The 17,166-nt window shown below is 41.5% G+C and overlaps 1 protein-coding gene and 1 long non-coding RNA gene across 2 annotated transcripts; one reads left to right on the top strand and one right to left on the bottom strand.

The window, feature by feature from the left end:
• Window positions 1-1,271: 1,271 nt before the first annotated feature.
• LOC6611802 lies at window positions 1,272-2,179 on the bottom strand. Its single transcript, XM_002036288.2, has one exon. It carries the CDS (start codon window positions 2,095-2,097, stop codon window positions 1,486-1,488), a length of 612 nt encoding a protein of 203 aa, XP_002036324.1. The 5' UTR covers window positions 2,098-2,179; the 3' UTR covers window positions 1,272-1,485.
• Window positions 2,180-4,128: 1,949 nt separating this feature from the next.
• On the top strand, window positions 4,129-4,574 carry LOC116803583. Its single transcript, XR_004363674.1, has 3 exons — window positions 4,129-4,209; window positions 4,279-4,316; window positions 4,377-4,574. It is a non-coding gene; the product is annotated as an uncharacterized LOC116803583 (long non-coding RNA).
• Window positions 4,575-17,166: the final 12,592 nt, after the last annotated feature.

Below are 17,166 nucleotides of genomic sequence, written 5' to 3'. Positions count from 1 at the left end.
GTTGGCACATCAAAGCGCAAATCCATTAGGCCTTAAGCGGAGTCAGGTGCCGAACTATGCGGGCGAAAATCCAGTTTGTAAAAGGTGTCTGGATGCTCTGCTGCATTCTTTTGAAAAAGGTAAGAACTTTTAATATTCTTAATCAGCAGTCTTCGGAAGTTTTTATTTTCTAGGGCTTCAACTTTTGAGGATCCTTAATATTTTATATTTTTCCCTAACGCACAGAGAACTTAGTAATGTTCCATTTCCTTATCCAGAGAAAGGGTATCAAGTAAAATCCCACGCCTGGCATTGAAGCGGGCAAAGGAAATCACAAAACCAGCTACGTGAGTCCGCTGCAAAGGCGAAGAGCTTATCTGCAGCGCAGGTTCCCGGAGTCCCAGGAGTGTGCTGCGGCTGTACGGCGAGAAAAACATACGGATACGGGAGAGCCGTTCATAAGCGTGGTAAGACTAATGAGCACCACCTGCCTGCAGACAAATTAGATGGCATAATTCAGCGTGACCCGCCCACGGAACATATTCCTCGCGCTCATTCTTTGGCGCAGGATGTGATGATGGTCGGATGGGTGGGGTGGCGTGGTCTTCTCATAGGTGTGGCGTAGATCCCCCATCGTTAAGTGCTGGCAAATTTATGCAAAATAAATTATTTGCCAGTTTCAAACATGCAGGAACAACGAAGAAAGTAAGTGAAAGCTGAGTTAAAGCGAGGAAATGGAGCCGACCCATCTCCCAATGGAATCCAGCATAAGCTGCTGATTTATGCCTGACTTGATAAAATGTCGCATATCCGGTTCTGTCTTTTCTCAGTGCCAGCAAAATGAAATACAATTTCTTTGCTTTCCCCGTCTGCTCTGCCTACATTTCTGGAATATGGCATAGACATTTGGGGTTGGGAAGCAGCGATAAAAGCCAGAAGAAGTAATCAAAGTTAGCATATGGCGTCTATTGCTGCCTAGAAATGCACGGCAATCTCCAAATGTTTTCCCTGATTGTCTGCAACTCGTCTGACACTCCCATTTTTATTCATTTCCAGCTGTCTTCTTGTGTGTATTCGGGTGTGCTCTTGCGTTCTGTGAGTGTTTCTTATGGCCACGCACACAGCGAGGGGGTGTGGCCGACGGGGCGTATGACAAATGCTTCTTTCGATGAATAATCGGAACATCTTATTCTGTTTTTTTTTTCGGGGGTGGTCATGAACTTTTCATAAAACACAATGCCAGCATTACAAGTGTAATAACTTGTCAAATAATGGTTGCCATTTATTATTAAGTTAAAAGACGATTTGAAATAGCGCACTTAATATATTTTAATACTAAGTTTCAATCAACCGGACGAATTTACCGAAACTTGCGCAATTTTAATAATATTCGAATTAGTTCTGTATTAATTGCCAGAAAGAAATCATAGTTCTAGGAAAGAGTACAACATCTCATTATCAGCAAAATATCCAAATGTATAAAAACGACCGTCGATGATTTTCGTACTAGTCACTGCTATCATCATCCGACTCAGAATACTCACAAGGTGTCATTTGGCATTGTCTTGCCCTCTTGGCTAATTGGCACATAGCTAATGCCCGGCGCTTGGCCTTCATATTCATTTGGATATAGCAGCGGAACATCCGCCAGGATACGCCCAATGTAGTTCTCAGCTTGCAGGAAAACTTCCTTATGTAGTACATGCTGTCGGTGGCTTCAAGGACGTACCACAGCACCGCTCCGCTTATCGAGCTGGTAATTAGTCCTGAAAGCCAATATAAAGAAGGCGAGGGACGACAGCTACATTGCATCAAATGTACGAGCTCGTTCGTCAGGCTGAACAGAAACTTTTCCAAGCTACACCAAATTATGACGGTGCCCAGCTCGGTCAGGAAAACGGAGGCCACAATCTCAATCAGGATGCGCCAGTAGCCGGACATGTGCATAAATCGTCGAGGATATATTTTGGTGTCCCACAGGAAAAAAAACGTGGCACCCAGGAATATCCAGCTGGCCAAATTTGGAGCCGCCGAACAGCGATCCTGCGGCTGAGCGAAAAAAAAGTAGCAGCCCATCAGTTGCAAAAGGGCCGCCAGGCCCACTGCCAGGATTTCCATTTTGTTTTTTAAACTTCTTTCCAAAAAATTAGCTTGTCAAATTTATAGGATTCGATAGAAAACTAGATTTTACTTTGTGTTCCAGTTTGTAACTGCTTAACTATACAGGGAATTGGAAAACATAGCTTAAAGCAATATAGTTAATGAAATAAATACTCCACTTTCAAATGAACTAATTCATTTGCCGATCTGTACCATTCATTGGATAAAGGCCAATGGCTCGATGAAGTACCTTTAAGTGCAAATTTCCCCACTTGCTTTAACATGATTGACAATCCCTAGGTAATTAGCATGCTCCAATCAACAGCAGGATCCAAAGCGTCAGACGAAACCCCCTTCAAAGAGGAGCTGATTGCAATTAATTAGTGTTTGTCAGCCCATACAAATCGGCACACACTCAGTCGGGCGGACTCAACACACACAATGTGTGGCAGGCCTTGACAGAAAATTAGTTTACCGACCCGCCCACTAATAGTCGCCCTATTACCAGCTTATCTAAAATCGGTCGACAGACAGACATTGCAGGCAGCCATCCAAAAAAGTGCCAGCAAATTAACATAACATTTACCGCAATTAATCAAAATTAAATCGGCCCCATCTGCCCCAGCTCCTCAGATGGCCATGTCAATGAACCGCATGAACAGCCCAGCTACACAGTACCCCCCAAAAGTCAGCTAACAACCTCTGTCTCCGAATTTTCGTTGGTAACTTGGCTGGGTGGTAGATGAATGGCCACCTGGCGGCCCACTGTGAACTTGAATCTATCAAAACCATTGGCATCGGCTAAGTGAAAGTGGCTGGATTTGACAGGGAGAACAGGGAGACCTTTTTGCCGCGGGCTACGGGATGTGCTACAGTGGGTTGATTGGGGTTAAGCAGTGTTATTTGAAGGTCTATGCTTGAGTATGAATCAGGGATTGACCTTAAAATCGTCTCTTAAGGAATAATTATATAAAAAGGAATAAAAAAATGTTTTAAAGTCCTTGTAAGTATTTCGTACCACTGTTCGGAAACATTCACACACATTAAGCCCACTGATGAAGAGGGTTCATTGTTGTCGGGAATAGGGTCCTGTTGTGCGTGTTCGGGTTCAACGTCTATTTAAAAATTGATTTGTTGTTATTTACATTCGACATTATTTATTTGGGATATCTTTTTAAGCGATTTTATGCCAGCACGCGATAATGGTGTGTCCTTCAGGACTGCTTGCCGCTGTCGAAAATCCAATTTGTAAGTGTCACTGACAGTTTTTGGGCATAGAGCAATTTTTTCATTGGTGATTTCTCCAGTGAAGCGAGAATCACAGTTGATTTCGGATGCAACAAGTTGGCGTGGGGCAGGATTCGAAATGACTGGAGGTGTCACAGCATGAGGTTATTGTATTCGGGGCCAAAATACAAGGATGTGTTCATTTGGGTGGATAGTGATGGAGATAGGAGCACGGAAAGTCGGAAAGGCGCCAGTAATTGAAGGCATTTGGGTGGAAAAATCAATCAAAATTGTGTTCTTGACATTTGAACGGGTTGGGTGAGGTTGTTATTTGGCGATATGGAAATTACGTTTGATAAGATAATTATTTTAAAAATCTTCCATGCGAAAGACCACATAAATATTTAAGTAGAACTTTAAAAACGAGTAAGCCAGTAAACGGCATTACTGATAAAAAGGTCAAATAAATAATTAATATAAATGTGCATTCGTTGTGGAATATTCACGTGTCATAATTGATCCCCGAAAAAATCCAGCGAAGGGAAGCACTTTTTTTTCAATTAAATAATAAATCTCTCCAGGAAGCAGTAATGACTGCAATTAAGGGTAAGCAACTGCAAAATGTCTGGGGAAAATAATTTGCACTTCCGCGACCTGTTCGCACCTCTCAGTCCTCCACGGGCTGTGGCAGGAAGCCATGAGCAGTTGGGAGCAGACAGACACGCAGGTAAGTCGGGCACTTAAAATTTTATATAATTTCGCACGTGAAACTTTAATGAACTCTTCTCACTCACTACACACACGCACGCAAATTAATATGGGCCAAAATGGAGGAATAGTCGGTCAGAAATTGAGTTGGCATAGGATGCCCAGCGGCAAAGTGGGAATATGAAAGCAACTACGGTACGGATCTTAATTCTGCACTTACTTTGGCTCAAACTTTTGAAAATGCTTTTATGGATGTTTGTATAGCGCTGCTGATGAGGGTTATTTACTCATAAATATGCTTGGTAATTATAATTTGAATGCACACTATAATAATAATATTACCTTTCCCACTTTGCTTTTAGTCAACTAAGCCACTGATCCACCGCATTGGCATTAAAAAATGTTTAATATATAGAGTGAACAGTAATCTGATGGAACACCAAACTAGAGGTTTCAGGGTCTGCCCAGGCAACCAAATGCATTGTGTGCAGTCCTTTTGGAGGAAGTGGGTGTACCAGGGGGCCGGAAACATGTGGCAACCAGGTTCTGTTGAAGATGCCAGCAGCAACAACCAGCTTGACTTGTCAAATCGTGCGCGTAAAAGTTTTAGCCATGAAAAGGTTTCAGCTGCTACCTGAAAGTTTTTTTTTCTGCAGATTACATGCACGTTTCCCGTCGTGGATACTTACCATATAACCTAAGAGTTTATGAATTGGTCTGCCCCTAAATTCTCATAGTCAATAGGGAAAGGTACATTTTATTAAGTTGCAAGTACTATGTGCGTAGTATCGAAGTTCTCGTTTCCTAATATTTATTCGAATAGAATATATATTTTACATACATATCATAGGAAATTAATAATACTTAATTATAACCCCAACCCTTTTGGATTTGCGTCTTATATACCCCACATACCTAGCAAGCATGAGCTGGGGTAGCAACAAAGTTGTCTGTCATGAGCTGCATGTTGCACACGTGTCAGGCGGCAACAAGGAAGCCAGTATCGGGCAAAAGGAGCTGCATTGGGGGGCTTTTTACGCGACGCTGGCATAGCGACTTGTCAAAGGCAGTGCCATCAGATCCGCTGCTCCAGCTTCCACTTCCACTTCCAGTTCCCACATCAGTTACACCGTGCTCCTCCCTGGGGACAAATTGAATTCGTTGGAATTGTTGCAACTCTGTGGCATTCGAAATGCGGACAGCCGGCGGCTGGCACTGCGGCAGTTGGCGATTTGTTTGTGTGTCGTTTTGGTGCAGGCATCGCTTGATTTGCATTTCGTTCCGCACCGCTTTTCCCACTTTCACTCGCCCAGCTCCGTCAGCCGTTGAAAATCACGCTAATTGTCGTGGACCAGTGCTCACCGAAAAACAGGAACATTTCGAGTCGAAAAACGAACTATACTTTTAATCATGTTAGTAATGTTATAGGAATTTATATTGTTTAAAAAATAATTTACTGCACTTTTCCGTATAATACCCCGTCTTGATATCTACTTTGATAAATCTTTTCTCCCTGTGTACATAGGCGCAATGCAGCTTTTCGCGCAAGGGAAGGACAATCTCTTAGATCGGTCTGCTGAAATTTGCATTAATTGAAATGCAGAAAGTCAATGAGGCTTGAATTCAGAAGGAGTACGACGGCGAGGTTTTATGTATACCTAATTTGCAATATAGTTTTAGATGGGACATTCTAAGTTCTAGAGTTGTTTCACTTAAAGCATTGCAAGAGTAGCTGCCAAAAAGCAGCCGCAGGATTCTTACTTTGTGATGCAAATCTGACAACTCTTTGTAAGCTGAACCACCCATCTTCCCCCACCAGAGTCCTACCAAAGTCGAGGCTCTAGTCCTGTTTGGTGACAAGCCACAAATACAAACAAAAGTCAATGCTCGCAGCTATTAGGAGAACAACAACACGGCCAGAATAAACAGCGCTCCTCGTCACTTTCGCCCCTCTCCATCACCCGTTCCTCGGAAGTGCAGCCAGTCCTGCCAAATGAAGGATGAACACAATGACAGTGTCTGCTGGTGTCCGCCAGATGTCCTTCCTCCCACAAACAAAAAACACCTTGCATAATTTATAAGCATTTCCATTTGCTGCAGCAAAGGATTAGAGGGGAAAATGCGGAAAAACTGAGCTGCCTCATGGCCTGCGACATTTGCAATTCAACGCAGTTTCAACACGCTCATGAGCAGCAAATGACAACGCGGAAAAAAGCCGGGAGCAACGAAGGGAAAAGGACTTCATTTCCATCTGTCCTGCGGTCGAGCGACTCCTAATGAGCGCATTTTAGTCGTGGTGTTTAGGTCAGCTAATTTAAAGCATTAGGAAAATTAATGCACTCTACAATTTCATGAGTTGATTAAGGAGGGATTAATATGCAGTTTATGGATTTTATGCATCAACCTTAAGTGGATTCAGATGGGTCAATTTTTTTTGAACAACCTTAATTGCTTGAGATGGGAGATACATTTCTCTTGACATACATTTTTATTTAGCAGCGCAATATCCGATTGCTCTCCAAATGAAAATTGTGTAAATATAATTGGCACTGGAAAACTTGTGACTTTCTTCAGCACTAGAAAAGTCAGTTCGAAAATAAGCCTGAGCACTCTCAATCTTCCTTAACGACAAACTGAACTTTCTTTTCTAGGACTCTCGAGATATCCTGTCCCCATGTGTTACTTTGACCTAGGCCAACATTTCAATTAGATCAGCTTTGCCAAGGCAACAAATTTTAAATTGTTTTGTCAGTCGGATCCAAACTTGATAAATGCCAAACTGTCGAAAGTGTTTTGCCGACGGAATGGTCTGACGTTGAAAGCATTTAAAACACGATTTTCACATTTACTTTCCAATTTTGCACTGTTATTGCCTTTGCTGGTCACCACCAGTTGAGTTTGCCCCCTGGCTTTTCCCCTTTTCCCTGCCTTTTCGACCTACTTGTCTGACAATGGCGACATATTGGGGAAAAGTGTCTAGGCAAGCCAAGAATTGAATCACACTCCATGGGGCCTCAGATTCGATTAAGTTAAATCGAATTTTTTGGTTTTGGTTTTGCCGATAACAACATCAAACAAATAAATAAATGAAGTTTTATGTTATTTTGTAATGAAAAAAAGCTGTTTCAAAGCTCTGGCAATGTTCCAGGATCCTGTCTAGCAGTTCCATCATACGCCAGGCACAATTGAGGCCTCCACCTCCGGAGCTCACATGGCTTGTTGGAGCTTTTGTTATTGTTATCAAGCAAATAAGCTGACTTATAGTCCGCCTCCTGTTCCTTTTGTGTTGTGTTGTCTTGTCTGTTGCATGTACAAACAATTTAATGCCCGGGATAACAAGTCTGCCGCACACGAGCGCACTTCGGCACGCAGCAAGCCACATACCATGGAGCACCTGGATGCCAGGATGCGGGGAAACAGGATTCAGCCGGGCAGGACATGGCATCGGGTTAACCCAACGTGCAACTCGCTCCTTGCGGCTCCGCGTGTGTAAATCCGCTTTTGTCCTTAAATTTCTAATGGTTTTATAAGTTGGCCCCTATGCACTTAAGACACTCGCAACAAAGCCCTTATATCAATGAGATATAATATATTATCAGTTCAATTACATCGCATTGTAAGTAGGGTGCACTGTTAATTAAGTGCTTTAGAATATGAGTTAATTTTTTGTGTTTTTTTTTCCGCTTAACTATTTTTTGCAGTGTAAATGGCTTGGTGTGGGAGAGCACCTGCTTTCCCGCTTTTCCACTTTTCTCCTCGGGCATAAGTCAGGCATTAAGTTTGTTTTCTCTTTTAATGACTGAACCGAGGAAAACAGAACTGACTGGACCGCACTGCATCCAGTCTCGGGAGCGGTTGTCCTGGTCATGACAATTAGTGAATCATTTGTGCCACAGATAACTGGGCTTACCTGATTAGACTCTTTTAATTGCTGACATCACAGCGTATTTGTGGCCATCGGAAGGTCCGGTGGCTGCATCGGTCTTATCTGACCGGCAATTAATGCGCCGGAATTGCCAAATTGATTGTCAGCCGGCGGCACTTTCTGAAAGTTTTACCCTAATGCCGGTTTGAGTGCTCTAATGCCCAGTCATGTGATTTCAGGCCATGCAATTATACGAATATTGGGCTAATTTATGGTACCGTTTATTTGGACAATTAGCAAGGTGATCCATTAAACTATAGCTACCTATAGCTACCTTTATTTAACGTTGTTTAAAGTAGTAGCTTGAAAAGAATTTTTTTTTTAAGTTTACTACTGTTGAGTTCAATAGAACGATAGGTTTGAACGAACCTTAAAATTAAGGTATTACAAGTAAGCATGACAAGTATGCCTTGGTTGTGTGGACAGGAAATGGCAATTGGAGTCAGTCCAACTTCTACTGCTCTCAGCATCTCTTAAAAATGAGTTTCCCTACACTAAGGCGCATGCTCACCTCAAAACAGGCACTAATCTCTCGGAAGCTGCAATGGGAAAAGCTTTCATATCCTAGGCAGACCCAACTGAACTGGGCTAATGCAAACATCTGGGTCCCCCAGAAAAGGACCTGTACCAACACCCAGACTGTTAAACCAAGCCGGCTTTCAAACTATGCGGAGTTATTAAATGCTATGCGAAAAGTTTAATTGAAAATGCCGTCGCGTTACCCGCGGGAATCGCTTAAGCAGACTATGGGTTTTTTGGGAAAAGCAGTAAGCAGGCTTTTGGGAGTAAATTGGACGTCCTTAAATGAGCGCAATTGAAGGCAATTTAACGATTTTGGACTGCTGCTAAATTTGCATAACTGTATTTAACATTTAAATGGTTTCCATTCCTCGGCAGTCATGCATAAGTGTTTCGTCTCCCATGAAGTTGCTCTTAAATATTTGACCTGACGACCACAGACACTACTTTGCAGTAATTGAATAGGGAAATAAATATCCTTGACATCTAATGGATAGGAATGGAAATCTTAGCCTTTCACTGGTAATTTGTGCCCCGTTGCATCTAAAATCCGACGGCTTACAAGGCTGGCCGCATATATTACGTATACGCAGCGATTACGTATAATGCCATTTCCAGATAGACATGGGAAAAGTATATGCACATTCTAACTACCTTTACCGTGTTACCTGTATCCTCCTGCAGTCCAATCTGACTGCCTCTGCTGTTGGCAACTTCGGTGAAAGTTTGCCGAGTCGTTTGGCTCCCCGGCTTTTCTTCTTGTGGAGCGACTTTTGCTTTCCGTGTTATTCTCTTTCTGCCACTCGAATGCCCCGCGGCATTGCGCACATTTCCATCTTAAGTATTTTTATAGCTAATGGCCCTTTTAGCTTAATATCAACACACAAGTGACACCGCCCCAAGCATTTTCATGCGAGCGAGACACACACGGGCGGAAAGGAACGAGAATTTTAAAATTTTTATGTGTTTTCATAACGATTTTTATGCCTGTCTCAGGCTGGGCCATTGACTCCTTCCAAAGGGGGAAAAAGACAGGTCGTTTCCTGTGCCAACGCCACCTGTTATCAATTGATTTTTGTGTGCTTGCCAATTGCCAGAGATGCGTGACGCAAAGGCGGAATGAAAAAAAAAAAGAAAAAATAATTCAGGGAAAACCGAATGACGAGTGCCTGGTGATACAATTTAAGGGACACGCTCTTCCTGATATCTCTCCTCTTTTTTGGGGGACTGCAAACTCAATTTCCCATTTCCCGCCTAGCCCACCTCAAAGTTCAGCCAGTGCAAGGACAACAGACCGAACAAGTTGCACAGTTGTTGATTGACATGCCAGTGGTGCTGACTGAGTACGACTCACACTCACACCGCCCCCTGTACCACACTGCGTATACATTATCTATGCCCAGGCATGCAGCACAAGCGCTCAAAGTCCTGGTTATATGTGTGTGAGCCGAAAATGGTTATTGTTATGTCGAGACCCGCACACACACAGAATGTTCCCCCAGCTGTTGGTTGTAGGTTACTTACTGACAGGGGGGAAGAGGAGATCGGTCCTTTGACACCGAACAAAACGCATGGTCCTGGATTTGGGTTCGATTCTACACTGGACAACTTGACCCTTAAGCCAGCCAAATTAGATGGCATATTGCGTCACCCACCCCGATGACCAATTAAGTTTTAAGTTTTAAGTAATTTACCAGTCATTACGGAAGTGTCGTGGGACACGAAAATCTATATATGTACATCAGATGTGCCCTGCTGCTGTGATATGTAATGCAAAACAAATTGCCCCTAATGCTGGCGCCCTTTTTTCGCATTTTTCCCTAACATTTTCCCCAAGAACGATGCAGTTTTTCCTGCAAACTATTTTGCATATTTTTACAATTTTCATGCTGATAAAAGTGCTCTGTTGGAGCAGTTCGCTCGTTGCCTTTTTTACCCTACGTTAGGTTAGTTATACTGTGAATTGATTTAATGACTTAAACGGTTTTAGTTTAAATTATTTAATTGTTTCTGTTAAGCTCCGCTCTTTCCACAGATGTTGCAGTTGCTGTTGCACTGTTAATTGATTTAAATTATTTAGCGGTCGGTGAATTTTTATTTCTCTGAACGAATGGAGCACATGAAGCACTCAACCATTTCAAATTGAAATCGGAAACGCTGGTGGCGTATAAATTAACGGAAAAATCGTTATGCTAAGGTTAAATAATCAATTAATAAACTACCCATACCTATACCACCCTCTCACACATTTATGTCACTTTGGAAACGTCGCTTTAAATATTCGCTAAACTTCATTGCACACACATAACACATTAACTTAGGTGAAAGTCATTCAATTATGAATGTCTGAGAAAAAACTTCTGATATCTGATATTGTCAAACTGTCAAAGTTCTAATGGGGCGTGAAAAGCTGCGAATGTGTCAGTTTCCAGGTCACACCCACGAATTCCCACGAATACCCATGGAATGCCCATATATATTTGCCCATAATTATGGGAGCAGATGCATTAAAGCTGCTTAGTCCGGGTCGTGACTCTACATCCCTAAATATGCTTTAAATTTCATTTTTATTATAATAAATGCTTTTTTTGTGTCCCTTTCATGGTTGGGATCTGTTCGGCTCGGGAGTGTGCGGGTAAAGTTATCACAGATGCGCAGCCATTTGCAAGAGAGGCAAACTTTCACATATTCAGGGAAAGGACAACAGACACACACACACGGACACACATATCCTGCGAATGAGATTTGGGTTTTATGGCCTTTTGCTGTTAGCCGCGGCATGTTGCTTCTGTCTGTTTGTCTGTTTGCCATCTCTTGTTGGTTAATTTACATTTTCTTGGTAATTAAAATGTGTCTTTACAGCACCCAACCCCATTCGGTGGGACCAATCGAGGCGAGCGGAGCTGGGGTGGAAACTCATTTACATAATTATGTGTGGCAATTTCCAAGATTTTTCTGCCACAACCATTCAAGTTGCCGCAATTATTGCGAGTGCGAGAATAAATTTATTAGTATTGCTCTTTATTCACACATTGTAAATGTTGGTTTTGCCTCTTCTTTCATTCCTAATTGCTAACACACATTTGCATATTATTAAACAATTAATTTTAATATTTAATGATTCGAGGTTCTTGTTCAGCTGATTATAATTTCCTTTTACAATTGAAGTGCTTGCATGTACTGTTATACTTGTAGTAAATTCAATAAAATATTACTCTTTAATAGTCCCTATCTCAAACTCTTTGTTAATTTAAATTTTAAATCCCTAGAACTGGTTTTTATTTGACATGATGTTTATTTGATTCCGCTTTACGCTTGTGCTTCAGATATCGATTGTTGTACTTTAATTTATGCGAGTTTCAGACAAGTGATTTTCAATAAATTATGCATTGAATGAAATTATTATTTATGATTTGGGGAAATTGCAATTAACATGATAATAGGCCACATAATTAAGAGTAGTAGTTCGCTGGGAACAAACTAGTTTGGCATTAGTGCATCCTGCTTCCTTGAATTCAATGAAAAACACCAGTAATTGGATTTCTGCCCAATGAAAACTTATTAAATTTTCGAGTAATTAAAAAAATGTCCGATGCAGACAGTATTCTTTTTTAATTTAAAATCAAAAAAACAAATATATATATTTTTAACCAAATAGAAAGTCTAAAAGTGAATGAAATCATTACACGGCCTGTGTGATTTTCCACTCAAAGCGTGTGCGAAGTCAATGGGCAGCAACATAAGTCAACACTAAAGCCGGCAAATAATGAAAAGAAATGGCCAGAGACTGCTAACTGGTCCAAGTCCAAAACAAAGGACCAACCTACACTCCAACCAGGCGGAAGTGAGCTCCTTGTTGCCCCATTCCTGGCAGCCAAGTGGCATTAGAGGCGCTTAGCAGCCACGTTCCGAGTAATCCGCGTGCCAGCCGGGGGACCGGAATCTATTTGGGAAAACCCAAGGAAACGGAGGAAATTCCCAGCTCTAATTATTGACAGCAACAGAAGGTGATGGCGGAGGGTTGAAGGACCGCGCTGCTCAAAGGAACAATTAGGAATGAAGCTCTGTTAGGACTGTAAAGTTCTGGCCACAGTGAAGCCAACCTTAAAGGACCCACACTAACAATTTCTATTTTATTTCCCCTGTCCAACGGCACTCTACATCCTGTTTTTCTTATTGTCCTTTCTCTATCAATGCATTGAAAAATGTGGCCAATTAAACGGTTCGAGTTTTCTGCTTACTGTCTTTTGTTTGCAGAACGCCTCAGTTGGGTAATTTTTAATTTGTAGCAAATCATTTTTTATGTAGATGTCCAAATCCTTGAGGATACCAAAGAGTTCTTGGAGGGCAATTAGAAATTGTTTGCCTATCTTTTGCTGTTGGTTTCCTTGCTAGCATCGAAAAAGTTTTGGCATCAAGAAACCGTCCGTAGGAAAATATTAATGGTGGGCAATAATTTCCAAGTTGAGCCCCTCTTATGAATTTCATTCGGTTTTAATGATCACATCTCCGGTTTAGTAGATACACAGAATGGAAAAAATGAAAATATATGCGTTTAATATGAGAAGTAATAATGGCCTCAAATAAAATATTCTTGTTCACCTATAAATGTCAAAAGTCAAAGGTTCCGGCTGTTGGGAAGCCCTAGGAAACATTTAAATTGTTGGTACATTATAGCTTGAAATTTCATTGGCGAACTTTTAAGGGAACAGCGGAGAGAATGGGAAACCATCCAAGTATTAGACAGCCAATTAAATAGGAATTGCCTTGGGCAGCAATGAAAAAGTTGCGAAAATGGGGAAATTGTTTAGAGTTAGAGAAACGGAAATCTAATTATGTATGAACAAAGCGGACGCAAATGGACAGCCAATTTGTGCACACATTCTTTTTGCCATATTTAACCTGAAGGAGTCTCGAGTCCTGCTTCGATATTCAAGCATTTTTTTCGGTTGGCTCTTTGTCTTCTTCTCTTCGTCAAGTTAATGCAAAATGAAATATATTTTTATTTTTTATTGAAAGCCTGCGCACATAAATCGCAAAGGAGCGGGAGCAAAGAGATTGAGCCAAGCACTTCACAGGATAAAATCGAATTGTCGATAAACTCAGGGAGGGAAAATAAATGGTGAGATGGCATAATTTCGCCTCCGAGAAGAACTAATTTCAGATTCAGCACACACGTCGATGATATACAGACTTCAGATACCTCATCTAATCCATTTATCTTCATTATAACGTGAAATTATTCGTAGTTTCCAGCATTTGAGTTGTTCTACGACAGACAAATGGTATAGACAGATATTTCAATTTCTGCTTAATGAATATAATGGTACTCAACAAATTAGTGAGGTGACTGCAATATATTTATATGTATCTATTAGAAAATATTTGGGACTTTATAAAAATTGCAGAAATTTAATTCTTTACTCGCTTTAAGATATTTGCTGACTGGAGAACTTTAACTTTGATTCATGGAAAACGAAGCCAAAAACCCTGCTAGCTTGTTGCATCTTTGTCCAAAGCCAAAACAATTTAAGCTTGTACTTAAGCCCGTTCAACAAACAATGGACTGAAAGCAGAGTTTTCGGATATAAGTGGCCATTGAGTTTTGAAATATTTAAAGACCACAAGAGCAGCTTCGAAGTTCCTGGCGAGAGTTTCGGAGTTGAGCCTTCGCTCAACAACTGCTTATTAAATGTCTCTGGCAGGACCAAAGTGGGCGGGAAGGTAAACACCTTGGCCACGCCCTGTTTTACGGCCTCTACGTGGGCTGGGCACTGAGCAGGCTTTTATTGGCCGATGGGTGAGGGGAAACATGGGAAACGTAAAAAGGATTCCCTCGGCGAAAGCAGCTTTATAAGAAGTTGATTTTGTCTGCACTTGGCCTTTCGGAATTTCTATGTATTTGTTTTACAGGCCAAAAAAGAAAGTGAAAGCTGAGTGGGCGGGCGGAGGAGCGGGTTGAAAATGCCCGAATGAAACCAATTGAAAATGTATTTGCTTTCATAAATGAAATTGAAAATGATTTTCCCGGACTGAGTTGGGTTCAGTTTTTCGTTTCCGCCCTCGGTATTCTCGCCATTTGCAGTGCGGGAATCTAATTGGTTGCGAACAGCAACGATATGTGAAATATTTATGGCCGAAGTCCCGACAGTCGGTTGTGGTTAATGGGAACTGAACGGGAATGGCAATATCCAGGCCATTCGTATTTTCATTAGCACTATTGGCTATTTCCCAATATCACGTGGCATTTGATATGCCCGTATACCGGTTATAAGTGCGCACAACGATTTTTAAATGTATGCTGTTTGCCTACGCGTTATAATTTGAATAGCTTAAAATAGCATTTAAGCACAGAAAACAGAATGTGAAAAACAATTGCTTATCTGTTTTCTATATCGCGCTGCATAATGGTGGATTCTTAAATTACAAACACTCCTGTGTTTGCCTAATATAATGAACTGTATATATTTCATTAACTTTTCATCTACTTCACCTTTGCTACGAATTCCTGCAAGCTTTCATCCTCAATAATTTCAGAGAAGCTATAATCATATTAGATAACAATGGAGACACCTGCGAAGCCAGCTTTTCACCGCCAGCCGATTCGATTCTTATCCCATTTCCATTGTAAACTTCGAGGACATTTTCCCTTTCGCTGGCTTTGACTTTAAAAACCGCAGTCGATGGCCTTCGCCCCGGCCGACAGCCTTCAACATCAATTCTCGAAACGAAACATAAAACTTTTCCCTATGAATGAAGATGGTCGAAGTGGTGGGCGGTGGGAGGGGTTTTAACCAACAACCGATATCAGTATAATATAACAACATAACTTTCTGAACTTTATGAGCGCCGATTGCTGTTGTCATTTCACTTGGCTGCCGTTAATGTTGCTCCTTGTTGTGGGTGTTGCCGCTTTTCATCCTGCGGCAAAAGTTGAAAAAGTTTCGAGCGCGGTTGCTGAACAAATTTTGTCTTTTGATTTCGCTTGGAAAAACAGAAAGCAGAACTGTGCAGGACTCGCAGAGTCTACCTCACATTCTAAAATGTTGATGCTGATTTGTTGTGGTTGCCCCTGTCGCTTGTTGTTTGCGTTGTGGTAGGGCTTTCCCCAATATTTACATCTAAATATCGATTTAGAGTGTCAATATCATATCGCATTCCTGGTTCACCCGCGTTGCCCCCACCTGTAATTAATCACATTTGCATGCGGATTGGGTTTCACTCATTATGCACACAGAAACACCCACAGAATGCTGTCACCACATGGAACAATGGTCCTTTTTCATGTGGATTTTACTCTGACAGTTTTGCTGAAATCCGACGCGGCACAGATGCGTTTGCGTGGGCCACACTTTTGTGGGTGACTGTGCTCCATATGGCTCATTGCCTGATTTGATTGATCCAACTGGTGACACCTCTCTGGGGGATTAGCTCGGGGTAAAATCGGAGCAAAAAGGGGGAGAGGATCCGGCTTTTCGCAGCTGTGTCGCACAATTGTCTAAAATGTCATATATAAATATTTGTTCGGTTCCTGTTTGCATTACGTTTTCGGGTTTCTAATAAACATGGCGCTTGGAAAGCTGACAGAAATTGCGACGGTAAATCGAGCAGCTGGGGGCGTGTCACGTTTTCTGTATTTGCATTGAGGCAACAGGACGCACAGGATACACATACACACTGGAACACACTGCCATTCTACTGATGGTTTATAGATGCTGCTCCTGTTGCTAATGTTTGCACTCTGACCCGGAATTGTTTCTGGCTTGCATTAATTACATTGTCAATAGATTTGAGCTTAGAAGGGCGTTTATGTGTGTGTCCTGCTTTGTCTAGTTAATGAACTGAATGCAATTGTGGGGGTTTGGCCATTTATAGGGGTCTGGAGCTTGATAAGCCTCCTTGTGTCACAATAGAAAAAACAATACTATTTTGCGTTTAAAGTTTCCGTATAATTAATGAGTTGAATGTAGGAAGGAAACTCTTTTAATTCAACATAGACCATAGAGTAATATACCTTGGTTAGTTGTGCTAAATATTAATATTTGGATATTCTAAATTTATAAATCCTCAAGGATTACCTCTTTTCGTGTTTCGTTTCATCCCTTGACTAAAAAACCAAATGAAATTATAAATGTTTTTGGTTGTTTGCAGCCATAAAAGCTGAAAAATCGGACGCTGCCAGCCGTGCGTATACGTAATACCCTCATAAATGCAATCCCGCTGCTCTTGGCGGGAAATAAACATGGCGCAGCGTTCACTCCTACAAATCCTTCAAAAATCCAACTTAAGCCGGCACAAACACACTTGCACCGACACACATATAAGCACGGGGAGAGTATATGGGAGCGGGTACAGGACATACATTAACGTATCAATGGCTTATTGAAAGAACATGGAACTCGACTACATCTCCATATAAATAACTTCACTCGACATTCCTCCCCCGTTTTATTGCGTCTGAGTACCTGTTCAAATTGAAATTCAATGCCAGCCCATTGGCAGGCTTACCGTGCCCCCTTATACGATAACGAACGTTATCCGTCCGGTTTAGGGACAGTCGACCTATGTACTCTATGAATAATAATAAAAATATATAAGGAATATGGTAATTTGTAAGTAACAATTACCAAATGGAAAATGCAGGAAAATGCCATGATGCCATAGGAATGTGATTGACAATATGTGGAAATTTAACAAGAAGAAACAAA

This window comes from Drosophila sechellia, chromosome 2L (assembly GCF_004382195.2).
Source record: "Drosophila sechellia strain sech25 chromosome 2L, ASM438219v1, whole genome shotgun sequence".
NCBI classification, from domain to species: Eukaryota; Metazoa; Arthropoda; class Insecta; order Diptera; family Drosophilidae; genus Drosophila; species Drosophila sechellia.
This window is presented reverse-complemented; position numbering and strand designations above follow the sequence as displayed.